Source organism: Schistocerca cancellata, chromosome 1, assembly GCF_023864275.1.
Source record: "Schistocerca cancellata isolate TAMUIC-IGC-003103 chromosome 1, iqSchCanc2.1, whole genome shotgun sequence".
In the NCBI taxonomy this organism is placed as follows: domain Eukaryota; kingdom Metazoa; phylum Arthropoda; class Insecta; order Orthoptera; family Acrididae; genus Schistocerca; species Schistocerca cancellata.
The window spans coordinates 574,758,337-574,772,515 of record NC_064626.1 but is presented as its reverse complement, the minus strand read 5'-3'; the positions used below and the strand labels follow the sequence as shown (position 1 = coordinate 574,772,515).

At 38.5% G+C, this 14,179-nt stretch overlaps 1 protein-coding gene across 2 annotated transcripts in view; it reads left to right on the top strand.

Moving 5' to 3' along the window:
* The window catches only part of LOC126181863 (pre-mRNA-splicing factor Slu7), a 59,662-nt gene that overhangs the window by 31,183 nt on the left and 14,300 nt on the right, over positions 1-14,179 (top strand). For both annotated transcript variants that reach the window (XM_049924805.1, XM_049924806.1), the window contains exons 6-9: positions 4,714-4,937; positions 6,761-7,067; positions 7,346-7,474; positions 7,566-7,697. In XM_049924805.1, the coding sequence (XP_049780762.1) occupies positions 4,714-4,937; positions 6,761-7,067; positions 7,346-7,474; positions 7,566-7,697 (792 nt within the window). The remainder of the gene's footprint in view (positions 1-4,713; positions 4,938-6,760; positions 7,068-7,345; positions 7,475-7,565; positions 7,698-14,179) is intronic.

The window sequence follows — 14,179 nt, the reverse complement described above, 5'->3', positions numbered from 1 at the left end:
GACTGACCATAGCTGCCACTTAGGTTTAATTTATATAGCTAAACTTTGTACGCAGTTCACTTCCATGCTGTAATTTTACTTACAGCAGTTCTGTGCAGAGCCTATCGATAGAATCTTAGAATGTGTCATGTCTCTACCAACTGCAGCCAATGTAGGCTACTCCATTTGCTGATTGCGACACCACAATCAACACGACATGTTCAGGGAACAATTGTTCATCTTTGTTGCAGTCCTCAATGGTGTTTAATGTGTTGTGTCGCAGACAGATTGTTATAAATGTAATGGATTGCGGGGACAGCGAAGCTCTGAAATCACGGCAGGATTAACTTTATTTCATATTTATTGGTGTAAATAATTACCACATGTGCGAAGGAAAGCTTGTGTGTATATACATGCTTTTGAGAAACCTGTTGGTTTTTACACTACAGCAAGGAACAAGTTCAAAGTGCAAATGGCACACATTGGCAGTACTGTAGAATGCTCCACTTCAACTACATGGCACCATGAACAAGGAAAAGTTCACAAACAATACACTAGAGGTCAGTGCCTTAGCATCACTAGAGTATGCTGCTCTGCCATTGGCTACAGATGGAAAAAACATCCCCATACATTAGATTCTGATGTTTTTCACCATATGTCACAGTTTTTGGTTTGTTCACCATGTTCATCAATTTTGCTGTTTTGTGGGTGAGCACAGAGGAAAGATCTCGTAAAAAAGCATTTTTTGACGTATAATATGTGGTTGTAGCATATATCGGAAAGTAGTTCGGTTACCTCATACCTAGATACAAATTTCAATTTTTTAATAAGTTTATACTTCCTGTTACACATATGTGATTTTTTTAAAGAATTGATTAAATTAATTACCACAAATTGCTGTATAAACATTGTATTGTAAATATAATTTCCTTCACTTATACAGATTTTATACAATGTATTGAAGAGGATTGTAATGTTCAATCATATGTATATATGTTTTTGCTTGTTTTCTATAGGTTTTAATGTTCTTAATTTTGCATTTTCCTCAATTTTGCGTTTTTTAAGTCTGGGCCGCTTGAAAATGTAAAATAGGGGTTTCACTGTACATGTTTAAAAATATCTCAATTATTCTTGTTTTTTGATCATCCACACATCTTCTCCCTCACATTACTCAGAATATTCGGGGAAAATACTGTAATTCTTACAGCATATACAACAAAGTCTGTAAGATATTTTATAAGAACGTGATTGCTGTCTATTGTTCTTAAAGATTTAATTGAATTCCCCTTGTGTTTGTTGAACATTACTGTAACATCATTCCAAACTCTTGCAAAGTTGGTTTCTGAGTGAGATGGTCAGCTTTTAGGAAACTGACTGTGACACAGTGTAGTTAAATAAGGGAATAGCCTGAAGGGACTCTTTCTGAAACATCCAGGCATCGTTGATTTGGAGGAAAGATTTTTGGGGGAGGGGGGGGGGGGGCAGGGGAGTTGTGGAGGGAAACAGAATACCTTAGGCAGGTTCAAAGGGGTGTGAGGTTCATTAGTTCTGGAGAGAGGAAGAGGCTGTCACAACATAGTGTGAGAGACGCATGAAACCAGTAAAGAAACAGCTATTGCTCCACAATAGAAACAAGAAAGTGTCTGTGATAAGCAGAAGTAGAAAATGTACAAATATCAATTTCTAAAAAAAGTTTGAACATGTATGTACATATGTATGTGTGTTTCATTGGAAGAAAACTCATTCATTATTCATTCTAATTACTACAGATGCAGGAATTTGAATATTTGATCAATAGGAGGTGGTTTGGAGATTAGTGACTGAGGTTACTGACTGACTTCACATTAAGACAACAAAGATCAAATAATAACCACTGAAGCAGCATAAAGTCAAAAGGCTTTAGTAACTGGAGAAACTGTTAAGCTGCATCCTATACTTGGCTATGCTGGTTGTATTGATGGTAACTTCGTGCACAGGGCATTTCACGATTCATATTACAGGCTTCCAGAGATTGTAGAAGGGACTTCGTAGAAATCAGTTTTGGTAAAGAACCCATGCCTGCAAATGTACATTTGAGTATAAAATAAATTTGAAGACTGACTCACTTTCAAACCTCAGAATACATGGTACGCACACACAAATTGAGGAGAGGGTGCCGTCATTAGCCCCTGTTGTAGTTGTACCATCACATACCATTTTTGTCACACTACAACAACGGCTGTGAAAACTGGTATTTTCACAACTAGGAGGGTTGATGATGGTGCTCCACAGATGTGGTGCAGTCCCGAATTTGAAGAGGAAGTCTTCATTAGATAGAAGAGAACCTGACAATGAGTACTGGAAACAGTGCCCAAGCCCTGGACTCCTGTAGAGCCTGTTCAGAGCTCATTGTCTCCGTGGTAAATTTCTGGACATGGTAGTTGCTGGCCACAGCTGTACACCTCAGAAACAGGTTCGAGGTGTCGCCCACTACCAAAAGTACATCTGAGCCAGCATGGGACAGCTCACTGCCAATGTTCCTGGAAGGTACAGACAAGTGCAGATGTCTTTGAAAACTCCTCCAACATTAGGTTGGTGATGGAGCCACTTGGGGAAATAGTGGCCAGGTCAGGGAGGAAAGCCAGTGTCCATTCACTTTATTTACTAGGGGATTACATTCAAGGCATGGAGGAGGCTCTGCTGGCAGCAGTTGAGCTCATTGGTCACACCTGATTGCAAATTGTGAGTCATGTCATCACAAATTACTCCAACCATCCTCAATTCCTGTAGGTGGCTGACTGCTTTCAGGAAAACAGCTAGTCTAGCACATGGGATGTAGACAGAGCTATTGTTTTGCAGCATCATTCCCAGAACAGACAATTGTGTAGTGACCTCTGCTATCGGTTGGAGAATTATATTCTCCCCCCCCCCCCCCCCCCAATAAGTTAGTCAAGCACAGGAAGTGGGTAGTAATGTATCAGGAAATTCTGATTAAAGATAGGTTGATCACTTGTGGTGGAGGCATGTTTACTGTTGGGGCGGGGAGATAATATCTAGTGAGGTTTATATATGTCCCCAATGTGAACTAATTCGGATGATGAGATGTGTTAAAGGTGGCTCAGGCGTGGTCACCAGATGCTTTTATAGAGCCCCAAGGTGGATAGTAGGGACGGGAAACGTGAAGTTATTCTAAATGTCTTATCCACAAATTACCTTGAGAAGCTGATCAAATAACAGACCGAAACTTGAAGAATGGTAGGAAGATACTTGTGCTTAGCAAGAGCGACAAAAGACAGATTTCAGATTACATGAGCAATCAATGCGAAAAGCTCATCTCCAGGACCATAAGTGTAGAACCTCAGTGGATAAAGTTAAAGGGTATTGTATAATACACTTTAGACAAGTATATGCCAAGCATAGTTGTGAGGGATGAGAAAATAGGTTTTTTTAGCCAAAAAAGTGGGGAATAATATGGTTAATTGGAATCCTACGTAAATCAACCTTGTTTCAGAAAAAAAAAGTTGCATTATTTATCGAATACCCCATTGTAATTGTAGACAAGTCTCTCTTGTCAGTCCATTGTAAAATTATCATTCTTTCCATAAGAACATGTTGTGGTAAACACAGTTCACTCTGTTCAGTCAAAAGAGCAAGAAGGCAAAATATGTATGGGGAGCTGAAGTTGATGACATATTTCTTGACTTACAGAAAGCTTTCACCTCATAAACAAAATATTGGAGCAGATATGCAAACACATTGAACATATCTTACCAAATAAAACTCTGGAAATCATTGTTAATGGGGATGTGTTTTCAGAAGCTAAAGTAGCATCCAATATACCTCAAGGAAGTGCAATAAGAGTGCTACTGTTCATGAGGTTTGTAAATGATCTTGCATATATCATCTTTAGCTCTGTCAGGTTTTTCATGTTTGACTCAGTTGTCTACAAGGAAGTGACATTGTTAGGTATGAAATTTGGCAACTGACTCTCAACATAAAGAAATGTAATGTGTGTAAAATTATGAAAAACTCTGATTTGTTATATTATGTAATTGATAGTGAGTCCCTAGAAACACACAATAATAAAAAATTTAAGAGTATCTATCCATGATGATATATGATAGAAACTTGAATCTAGCCACGTGGAAATTAGATGCCAGACTGTTACATACTTAATGAATTGCTTAGAAAAACTCTTACTCCACCAATTTTGAATATTGTTAGACGATCTGGACCACTTTGTATCAATGAGAGTGAGAGGGAGAGAGAGAATATTGAATTTCTTGTGGGTTCCCTTAATTGGTGTGTGTGTGTGTGTGTGTGTGTGTGTGTGTGTGTGTGTGTGTAACAGGAACACTCAACAAACTGCAGTGAGTGATTCTGCAAGAATTGTATTGTACATCACTCAATGCCACACTGATAAATGTCAGAGTGCATGTGATGAAAAACAAGTCGAATCCTATCTAAATCTGGTGAAGTTACCATGAAAGTAAAATTAGTGCTTAAATAGAAGTTATTAGACAAACTTTGAGTGCCATCTGCAAACAAAATAAAATGTGTAGATTTTCTCCATACATTGTACAGTATTTTGTGGACTACAGGTGTAGATATCTGTCATTTAACTTGGTTGTTTTACTATCATAGATTTATTTAATCTGGTCACAAAACATTGTTGTTCAACAAACGGGTGCTGCTAGCAGCATATACTGTTTGTTCAAGCTTTTGTGGTTTGATCAATTGCTATTTGTTTTTCAGACAGAGGATATTGATGAAGATGACGAAGATAAATATGTCGATGAAGTAGATATGCCGGGCACTAAAGTAGATTCAAAACAACGTATAACAGTTCGTAATTTACGTATTCGAGAGGACACTGCAAAATACCTGCGCAATTTGGATCCAAATTCTGCGTATTATGATCCTAAAACTCGTTCCATGAGGGACAATCCACATGCTGGTACTGGAGTTAATGAACAAGAGTGAGTAGTCTTATATCTTTGCCCTGTTAAGTGGAATGTAATTTTTTCACAACTGTATAAAGCCACATCAAACTTTGTTGAATAAAATTAAAAACTGCATTGATAGAAATTTGACACCATGTAATAGAGGTATGGGTGATAATACTCCTATTGTCATCTCAGAAAAACTGGATCAGTATCCTGCCACAATGAGTATCGTGCCATGGTCAGTAAATTTAAGACAGATCAATATTATGCATCACATAAATCGAACACACCATGTATCAACATGGTGTTTTATGCAAAAGTTTGCACAAAGTAACTTTTCCCATGTACAGAAACACGTTTTTGTCCTGACCATTCTGCAAGTCCATCCCTTTGCTCCGAAGTGATGGCCATCTCAGTTTCCTGTTGCCTCCTGGACTATTTGCTTTGCCTTTTAGCAGCAGCTGTCTCAGTTGTTTACGATGCATTGGTTTTCGTACTCGCTAATCTGGTCAGAGGCTATTGATTTTGGACTCTTGTTGAATTATTGCGAATTATTGGTTGTATTAGTTTAACCTGTTAATATGATTGTATGCAGATTTGCTAGCTGCATCTTAGAAATTTTGAGATATGAGCTTGTAAGTAGACTTCAAACTGTTGAATTGAACCCCCCCCCCCCCTCCCCCCTACCATCATCACTGTGAGGTGGCTGTTGGCAACATCCACTAATACCACTGTCCCCTCCCCTACCATCCTGTCTGCGCAGATATGGGCCAGGTTATTTTGTGTGCATTGCACTGTATTTGCCTAGCTCTATGCAGTGTAAGTGATCTTAGGTGTACATTTTAAGAATTGAGCCCATTTCTGATATTTATTTATGTGTTAGGAAATAGTGTTGGGAGTTATTTTCTTAGTGGGAATAAGTTGTATCAAACTCCTCATCTGTCACCGCAAATAGAACTGTGTGTAATAATTACTAGTGGAAAACCCCATTCATTTTTATTATTTAGACAGAAACTTAAAATCTCGAGTATACTCGGTCAACTTAAGGACAGACCATCAAAAAAATAAAACCCGGATTATGTCTGTTTCAACATTGATAGTTTAGTGTTCAGCCACTTCAGAGCATCTTGTACTATATTTGTAGGTCATTTTTATTATTTAGACAGAAACTTAAAATCTCGAGTATACTCGGTCAACTTAAGGACAGACCATCAAAAAAATAAAACCCGGATTATGTCTGTTTCAACATTGATAGTTTAGTGTTCAGCCACTTCAGAGCATCTTGTACTATATTTGTAGGTTAGCTATCATGTTTTGATTGAGGTGGTTGCCACTTTATATTGCCTTCACTGTGTGCGGTTTCGAATACACTATAAAAAAATGTGCACTTTCAGACTCTGTCCTGTAATGTTGTTTTGGCAGTGCATTCAAAAAAGGATGGCTATAGTGATTCTGAATCCAACATTGAATTTAGCGACTCAGAAAGTGAAGAAGAAGAATATGATGATACTTCAGTAGAGACTGAAAGTGATGACAGTTTGTCAGTTGAGTGACAAGTGAGCTCCAACGGTACAAAATAATAAGTCTACTGTGCTCAAACAAAATCCTCAGAGATTTGTTTACTGGTGATATTCAAAATTTTGTAACTCATTATTTTGTGCTTTAAAAGCTGTCTTTGTATGTCTGTATGTAATTTCATTCACCATAGGATGTTTAAAAAATAGTATGTTAGGGGTTAATTACTTGGAAAGTGTAAAGTGAAACTTTAATGTGCGAGATACATGTTACTGCCAGATAACCCAGATAAATATATTTTACTGTGCATGTAATTAACAGAGATCTTGATTGTTTTGTAGTGTGGACTATGCTGGCGAGAACTTCGTACGCTTCACTGGAGACACACAAAAGCACTCAGTGGCTCAGCTGTTTGCTTGGGAGGCATATGAGAAAGGAGTGGATGTTCATCTCCTAGCTGAACCTACTAAGTTGGAAATGCTACAACACGAATATGAGAAGAAGAAGGAACAATTCAAGAGCCAAGCACAGGGTAGCATATTGGAGAAATACGGAGGAGCTGAACATCTGCAAGCGCCACCCAAAGCTCTTCTTTTAGCTCAGACAGAGGATTATGTGGAATACTCGCGTTATGGTAAACTTATAAAGGTATTGTTATTTAATTAATTAAAATCTAGAAAGTAAGAGTTATACTGAATGATGTGGAAAGTAAATCTGTGCTGCATTGGTCTCGAGGAAGTGCTCTGTAACCTTTAGCCCACTTCGTACAAACTTCTGTGTTCAAGAAATTTGGATAACCTGAAACAAAATGAATATTACTGTGAAACACTAGATAAAGCCAGGAGTTGAGTTTCAGAAAGGAAACATTGTTTTTCTACTGATTTTAGATTTGAAGAGATGAAATTATTTTAATTTTTTGCTCTCAGGGTCAGGAAAAACAAATCATCCGATCAAAGTATGAAGAAGACATATTCCCAAACAACCATACATCTGTTTGGGGTTCTTACTGGCAGAATGGTCAGTGGGGATATAAATGTTGCCATTCTTTTGTAAAAGTAAGTTGGGGTGAAATCTTAAGTCTTGTTAATACTATATTTGTGGGTTGATTTTTATCTTAATATATTTCATGGTCTTGTGTGTTACTAGAATTCATACTGTACTGGTGAAGCTGGCAAAGCAGCTGCATCTGATTTACAAAGAGGAATGAAAGTTGAAACAGAGCCCCTGGCAGAAACAAAAAATTCCAGCTCTTCAGATTCAGACAGCTCGGATTCAGATGTAAGTAGTCTCTGATATTAACTTTTGGTAGGTTTTATAAAATTGTGATTAATCTGAAATGCAAGTAATGAATAACATGCAGCATTGGCATATTTCACTGAGTTTCATTATCACTGAATTCGTAATTTGAACTTCTTTGACCCTGCAGATGCTTGTAGTTTTTTTCTAAATGATTTAAAAACTGGTGATACGCAGGTGATTAATGTAGCAAGGCTGTAATTGATTTATGCACAATTCTTAGCAAATCTGGACTCTTACCACAGTTACAGTCTGTCGATTTGATGTAACCACCACTCTACACCCAAAAACCTGATATACATGAGGTCTGTCCGCAGCTCGTGGCCGTGCGGTAGCGTTCTCGCTTCCCGCGCCTGGGTTCGATTCCCGGCGGGGTCAGAGATTTTCTCTGCCTCGTGATGACTGGGTGTTGTGTGCTGTCCTTAGGATATTTAGGTTTAAGTAGTTCTAAGTTCTAGGGTACCGCTGACCGTAGATGTTAAGTCCCATTGTCCTCAGAGCCATGTGAACCATTTTGAACCTGAGGTCTGTTATTTCTAGACATTGTTATGTTGCAGACTATAGTAGCTAGCCCTGCACAGTACTGCCATTTTGGCAACACATCTTGGGTAATACTGCAACCCAAGAAATTGCCAGATGCTACTACATAAAGAAGTCTGTGGAATTTTATTTTGCTCGCATTTGGAGCTGTAAACAGAACACTAGCAACAAATAATGTTGTGACACTGGCCTGTTTTATCAATTTGCTACAGGTATTTTTATTCTGCTAGTCCAGAAATAGCAAGTACTGTTAATTTAAAAATCATATAGCCCATTACAGATTACCTCGTTAATTGATAAAGTGTAATATATCTTTATGTTGAAGACACAGGCTCTAATACAGTTTTGTGGCAAATTTGAAAGACTGACACACTTCATTGTGGTGTACTGATAAAAATTTAGAGTATTGTGTTGTCTTCATTTCTACTTCAAATTTGCTTTGGTTTTCTTTACTGCTTGCTTAGTATACAGTTTGAATAACATCGGGGATCTACTACAATCCTGTCTCATTCCCTTCTCAAACACTGCATCCCTTTCATGCCCCTCAACTCTAACTGCCGTGTGGTCTGTGTACAAGTTGAAAATAGTCTTTCTCTTCCTGTATTTTACTCCTGCTACCTTCAGAATTTCAGACTGTGATCCAGTCAACACTGTCAAAAGCTTTCTCTAAGTCTACAAATGCTATAAACATAGCTTCACCTTTCTAAGAAAGTCATTGGGTCTGCATTGCCTCGCGTATTCCTAAATTTCTCCAAAACCCAAACAGATCTATAGTAGGGACAGCTTCTACCACTTTTCCATTCTTCTTTGTAAAGAATTCATGTTAGTTTTTCGCAACCATGAGTTATTAAACTGATAGTTCGGTAATTTTCACACCTGTCATCTTTCATTGGAATTGGAATTATTACATTCTTCTTGACGTCTGAGGGTATCTTGTTTGTCTCGTACATCTTGCGTACCAGGTGGAAGACTTTTGTCATGGCTGGCTCTCCAAAGGCTACCAGTAGTTCTAGCGGAATGTCATCTACTCTAAGGGCCTTGTTTTGACTTAAGTCCTTCAGTGCTCTGTCAAATTCTTTTCACAGTATCATATCTCTCCATTTCATCTTCATCTATGTCCTCTTCCATTTCTGTAATATTGCCTTCAAGTTTGTCTCCCTTGTGTAGGCCCTCTGTATGCTCCTTCCACTTTTCCCTTCTTTCCTTAGTACAGGTTTCCAATCTAAGCTCTTGATATTCACACAACTGCTTCTCTTTTCTCCAAAGACCTCTGTAATTTTCCTGTAGATGGTATCTTTCTTTTCTGTAGTGAAATTTGCTTCCAAGTTGTTAAATCTGTCCTCTAGCTGTTCCTGTTTAACCACTTGGCATTTCCCGTCAATCTCATTTTTTATATGTGACTTACCAAACGAAAGTGCTGGCAGGTCGATATACACAAACAAACACAAACATACACACAAAATTCAAGCTTTTGCAACCAACGGTAGCTTCGTCAGGAAAGAGGGAAAGAGAGGGAAAGACGGAAGGATGTGGGTTTCAAGGAAGAGGGTAAGGAGTCATTCCAATCCCGGGAGCGGAAAGACCTACCTAAGGGGGAAAAAAGGACAGGTATACACTCGCGCGCGCGCACACACACACATATCCATCCGCACATACACAGACACAAGCAGACATATTTAAAGGCAAAGAGTTCCAGCAGGTCTGCTTGTGTCTGTGTATGTGCGGATGGATGTATGTGTGTGCGAGTGTATACCTGTCCTTTTTTCCCCCTAAGGTAAGTCTTTCCACTCCCGGGATTGGAATGACTCCTTACCCTCTCCCTTAAAACCCACATCCTTTCGTCTTTCCCTCTCCTTCCCTCTTTCCTGACGAAGCAACCGTTGGTTGCGAAAGCTTGAATTTTGTGTGTATGTTTGTGTTTGTTTGTGTGTCTATCGACCTGCCAGCACTTTCGTTTGGTAAGTTACATCATCTTTGTTTTTAGATATAATTTTCCCACATGGAATGTTTCCCTCTATTATATTCATTTTTTTATGTTTATATTCCCTTTCACGTGGTTCATTTCCTGCAATTTTATATTTTCTCCTTTCATCAGTTAAATTCAATATTTTGTGTTATCCGAGGATTTGTACTAGGCCTTGCCATTTTACCTATTTTCCTCTGCTGCCTTCCCTATTTCATCTCTTAAAACAACTGATTTGTCTTCTACTGTATTCCTTTCCCCTGTTGTAGTCAACCATTGCCTAATGTTCCCACTGAAACTTCCAACAACTTCTGGTTCTTTCAACAAATTTAAACTATGTTATCCAAACTTCTGATGTCTCATTATGTGCAAAGTAATAGTGGTTTTTATTTTAAGCTTCTTGCAGATCTTTTTAGTGATATGCCTTGTGCCTTGGAGTAAAATATTCGTGTAGTAGAAAATTTGTGTGTGGTGGTTGGAGGGAATGTCATAAACAACATACTAAAAATCCTGACTGGTGTGGTGACAGTGGTGTGTATTGGGGGGGGGGGGGGTTACAGGTCACTTTCAACTTTCTTTACATTTTTCTTGACTCTCTCAAAAACCGTGGCATCTAGCTACGATGTTTCCCAGTTGAAAATTAAACTACATTGAATTTACTACAAAAATGCTCTTATTCATATTTTTTTTTTTCTGGGCTAGTAGTTTCACATTAAAGAGGATTGGGAAAGTTGCAGATTATTAAAAATAGGGTTTTGATAGTAAAAATTAGAATATCCTTTCAAATAAAAAGGGTTAAGAACAAATATTTAGTGTTTGTACCACATAAGAGTTCAATAGAACAATATAGAAGGATAAATTGTGTTTTAGAGATGTTACAGCATGGAAAGTCGGGGGCGGATGTCAGAAGTGCGAGGGAAATTAGGTTGCCAGATTGAGGTCATATACTCCCCTCCTTCATACGTCTGCAAAATGAAGACTGGCAGGCAGTTCTTAGCTGTCTCTGCCACATTGTCATAAAAAGCAACTACAGAACGTTTCACATAGTTACACCAACCCTTCTGCAGGCCACCTTATGAATCACCAGCGACGCAGCATGCAGGCATGACTGAGGTTGTTTATTTTCTATAAAGTGTGTGCATGGATTACAGATACGAATTGCTAATAATATTTACACGAGAGACACATGTGAACTGAGTCTATGTAAATCTCTGCTCACTGTTCTATAATGCTAGAGGGAAATTGATTGCTAGTCATCCTGTACAGCAGTTACAGTATTTTTCTGAGAAAGGCAACTTACCCAATTATGAGTGCTACTCGCTTTTCAGTTTACAGACAGACTATACCTCCTAAGCATTTCCTCTCTGGTTCTCTCATGCGAATAAACAAAATAAGTTCAAAGGGCTCGTGTCTGTGTAGTGGAGTTGTTTCCAGTTTGAGTATTGATTTGTAGTTGTTATATGAACTATTACATAAAAAACCTCAACATCAAGAGCAGTGAACTATCTACCACACTGAAGAGCCTGCCCCCATGTGTAATGTACTGTCAGTATGCATTTCATTGGCTCTGCTCTCATTGGTTGCAATATTTTTTGCAGTGTGAGGGTATCAGATACATCACCCCAGCCTCTGTTTTCCCATCTAAAGAGGCCAAACACAAATCAAACAATGTATTACAGCAGATAACTGTTAGAGATGGAAATATGTTCAGTTCTGTTCCATCAGACTTATTGACATCCACCATGCAAAATATACTGTGGATTTGTGGGAAGAGAACTGGGCAGGAAATAATGGGGAGATAACTTTGTCTCTAAACTGAAAAGCTAGCAGCACACTCGGGTGGAGGAAATCCCCTTTCCTGGAAGAACGCGTCAATTGCTGTACAGGACGACTAACAGGCAGTTTCCCCTGTAGCAGTGTAGAAAAGTTTGCAAAGATTTACAGATATTCTGTTCATAATTGTTTCTTGCGTTAGTATTATGAAAAATTCATATCTGTATTCCATGCAATGTTAACACACTGTGAAAAGTAAATATCCCCGCACATGTCAACATACTGTGTTGCCAGTGATTCATAAGATGAGCTGCTCAAGAGTTCATATAACTTTGTGAAACAATCCGTAGTTGCTTTGTGTGAAATAGTGCATTAGACAAAATGGGGAATTGGCTGCTCATTCTTCATTCTGCAGTCGTATGAAGGTGGGAAGTGCATGACCACACTCTGACGACTTGCCTTCCCTCACACTTCTGGCCTCCACCTAGTCTTTTAACTCTGTTAAACCCCAATAACGCAATTTGTCCCTTAATTTGGTTCTACTCACTTAGATGTGGTACACACATTAAATATTTGCCCATAACCCACTTCATATGACAACAAAGAGTTTTATACCATTAAAACTCAATTTTAATAATATGCATTTTTTTTCGATTGCCTGCAGTGTGGAAACTTAGTCCTAGAGGAAATTTAATGTAGTCTAATTTTGTAATGGGAAACATCTTCACTATCTACTGCAGTTTTTGAAATATTAAAGAAAACCTAAAAAAAAAAAAAATCTTTACATGCCCCTCACCCACACTCTCACTTCAGTGGTCAGGATTTTTAGTATGTTGTTTGACACCCCACTCCCCTCCCACTGTACAAAAGTTTGCGACTACACGAATTTTTTTCCCCAAGCTGATATTTTTTGGTGTTCATTGACTGGGCTGAGAGGAGTGGAACTTTAATTCCAGTTTCATAAGGCAGTTTATGACAATTTATTCTCAATCTCATACAGGGGTGGTGTAATCCACTGTGCGAGTCAAAAGTTTTTGAGTAACCTATAAAATCTGGCATGAATATCATCAAGGAACAAGGGAAGCAAAAATATCCTTTAATCAGCTTGTGTGTGTGTGTGTGTGTGTGGGGGGGGGGGGGGGGGGGGGGGGGGGAGGAGAGAGCACATACCGTATTTACTCGAATGTAAGCCGCACTCGAATCTAAGCCACACCTGAAAAATGATACTCGAAATCAAGGAAAAAAAATTTTCCTGGATCTAAGCCGCATCTGAAATTTGAGACTCGAAATTCAAGGGAAGAGAAAAGTTTTAGGCCGCACCTCCAAATCAAAACAAAGCTGGCCTATTGTAATATGAGGGAAAATTTATGTAGAATGAATGACAATACAACTACAGTAGTTTGGTTCGAGTCGTAAGCTTTGCAGTTAAGCTTTACCAGGTAGCCACTGCTATGCGTCAGGCGCTCCGTCCGTATTTGTACGGGTACCCTACCTTTTTCACATGCTTCGTCTGGTTTGAATTGGTTGCTTATTTTTCTTTGATCTGATAAGTGCCGTTCTCTTTGTCGTAGGTGTTTACGTCACTCTAAAGCTGAAAATGCATTATTGTACTGTGTCATGCATTGTTTGTCGCATTCTGATAATGAGTGTTGACGGCCTGTCACTGCTTGCGGCATGGCCTACTTTTGTGCGCGCTACCGCCGGTTACAGTTTTTTTTAAAAAAAGAGAGGAATCATCTCATTAGCGAAACAATGCCAAGAGACTGCTATTTGTTGTTACTTACACTGCTGCTTTCTTTGATCATGATCAACAAGAACCAAATAATAGACTGCGTATGATAGGAGATGTTCTGAACGAGAGTTTAGCGAAAATTTTTCTCCGTTTGAAAATCTTTGCAGATGCCTCTTTTGTACATTACATTCTGCACAGAAATTAGTCATCTTAGATTTAAAAATCTAGTGAATTGCCGTGCTTCATTTCTGACTGTATCACTATTAGGCATAAGAATAATATGAAAATAAACATGACATGATGTGTATATTCTTCCGCGTTTGCTGTTGTCTCACACTAGTTTTGTAGTTTATTAGGTAGGCAGGATTTAAATGAGATAGCAGCAAACACGAAAGAATACATGGCAAAATATTCGTATTATTCTTATGCTGAAGAGAATACTGCATGTGATTCACA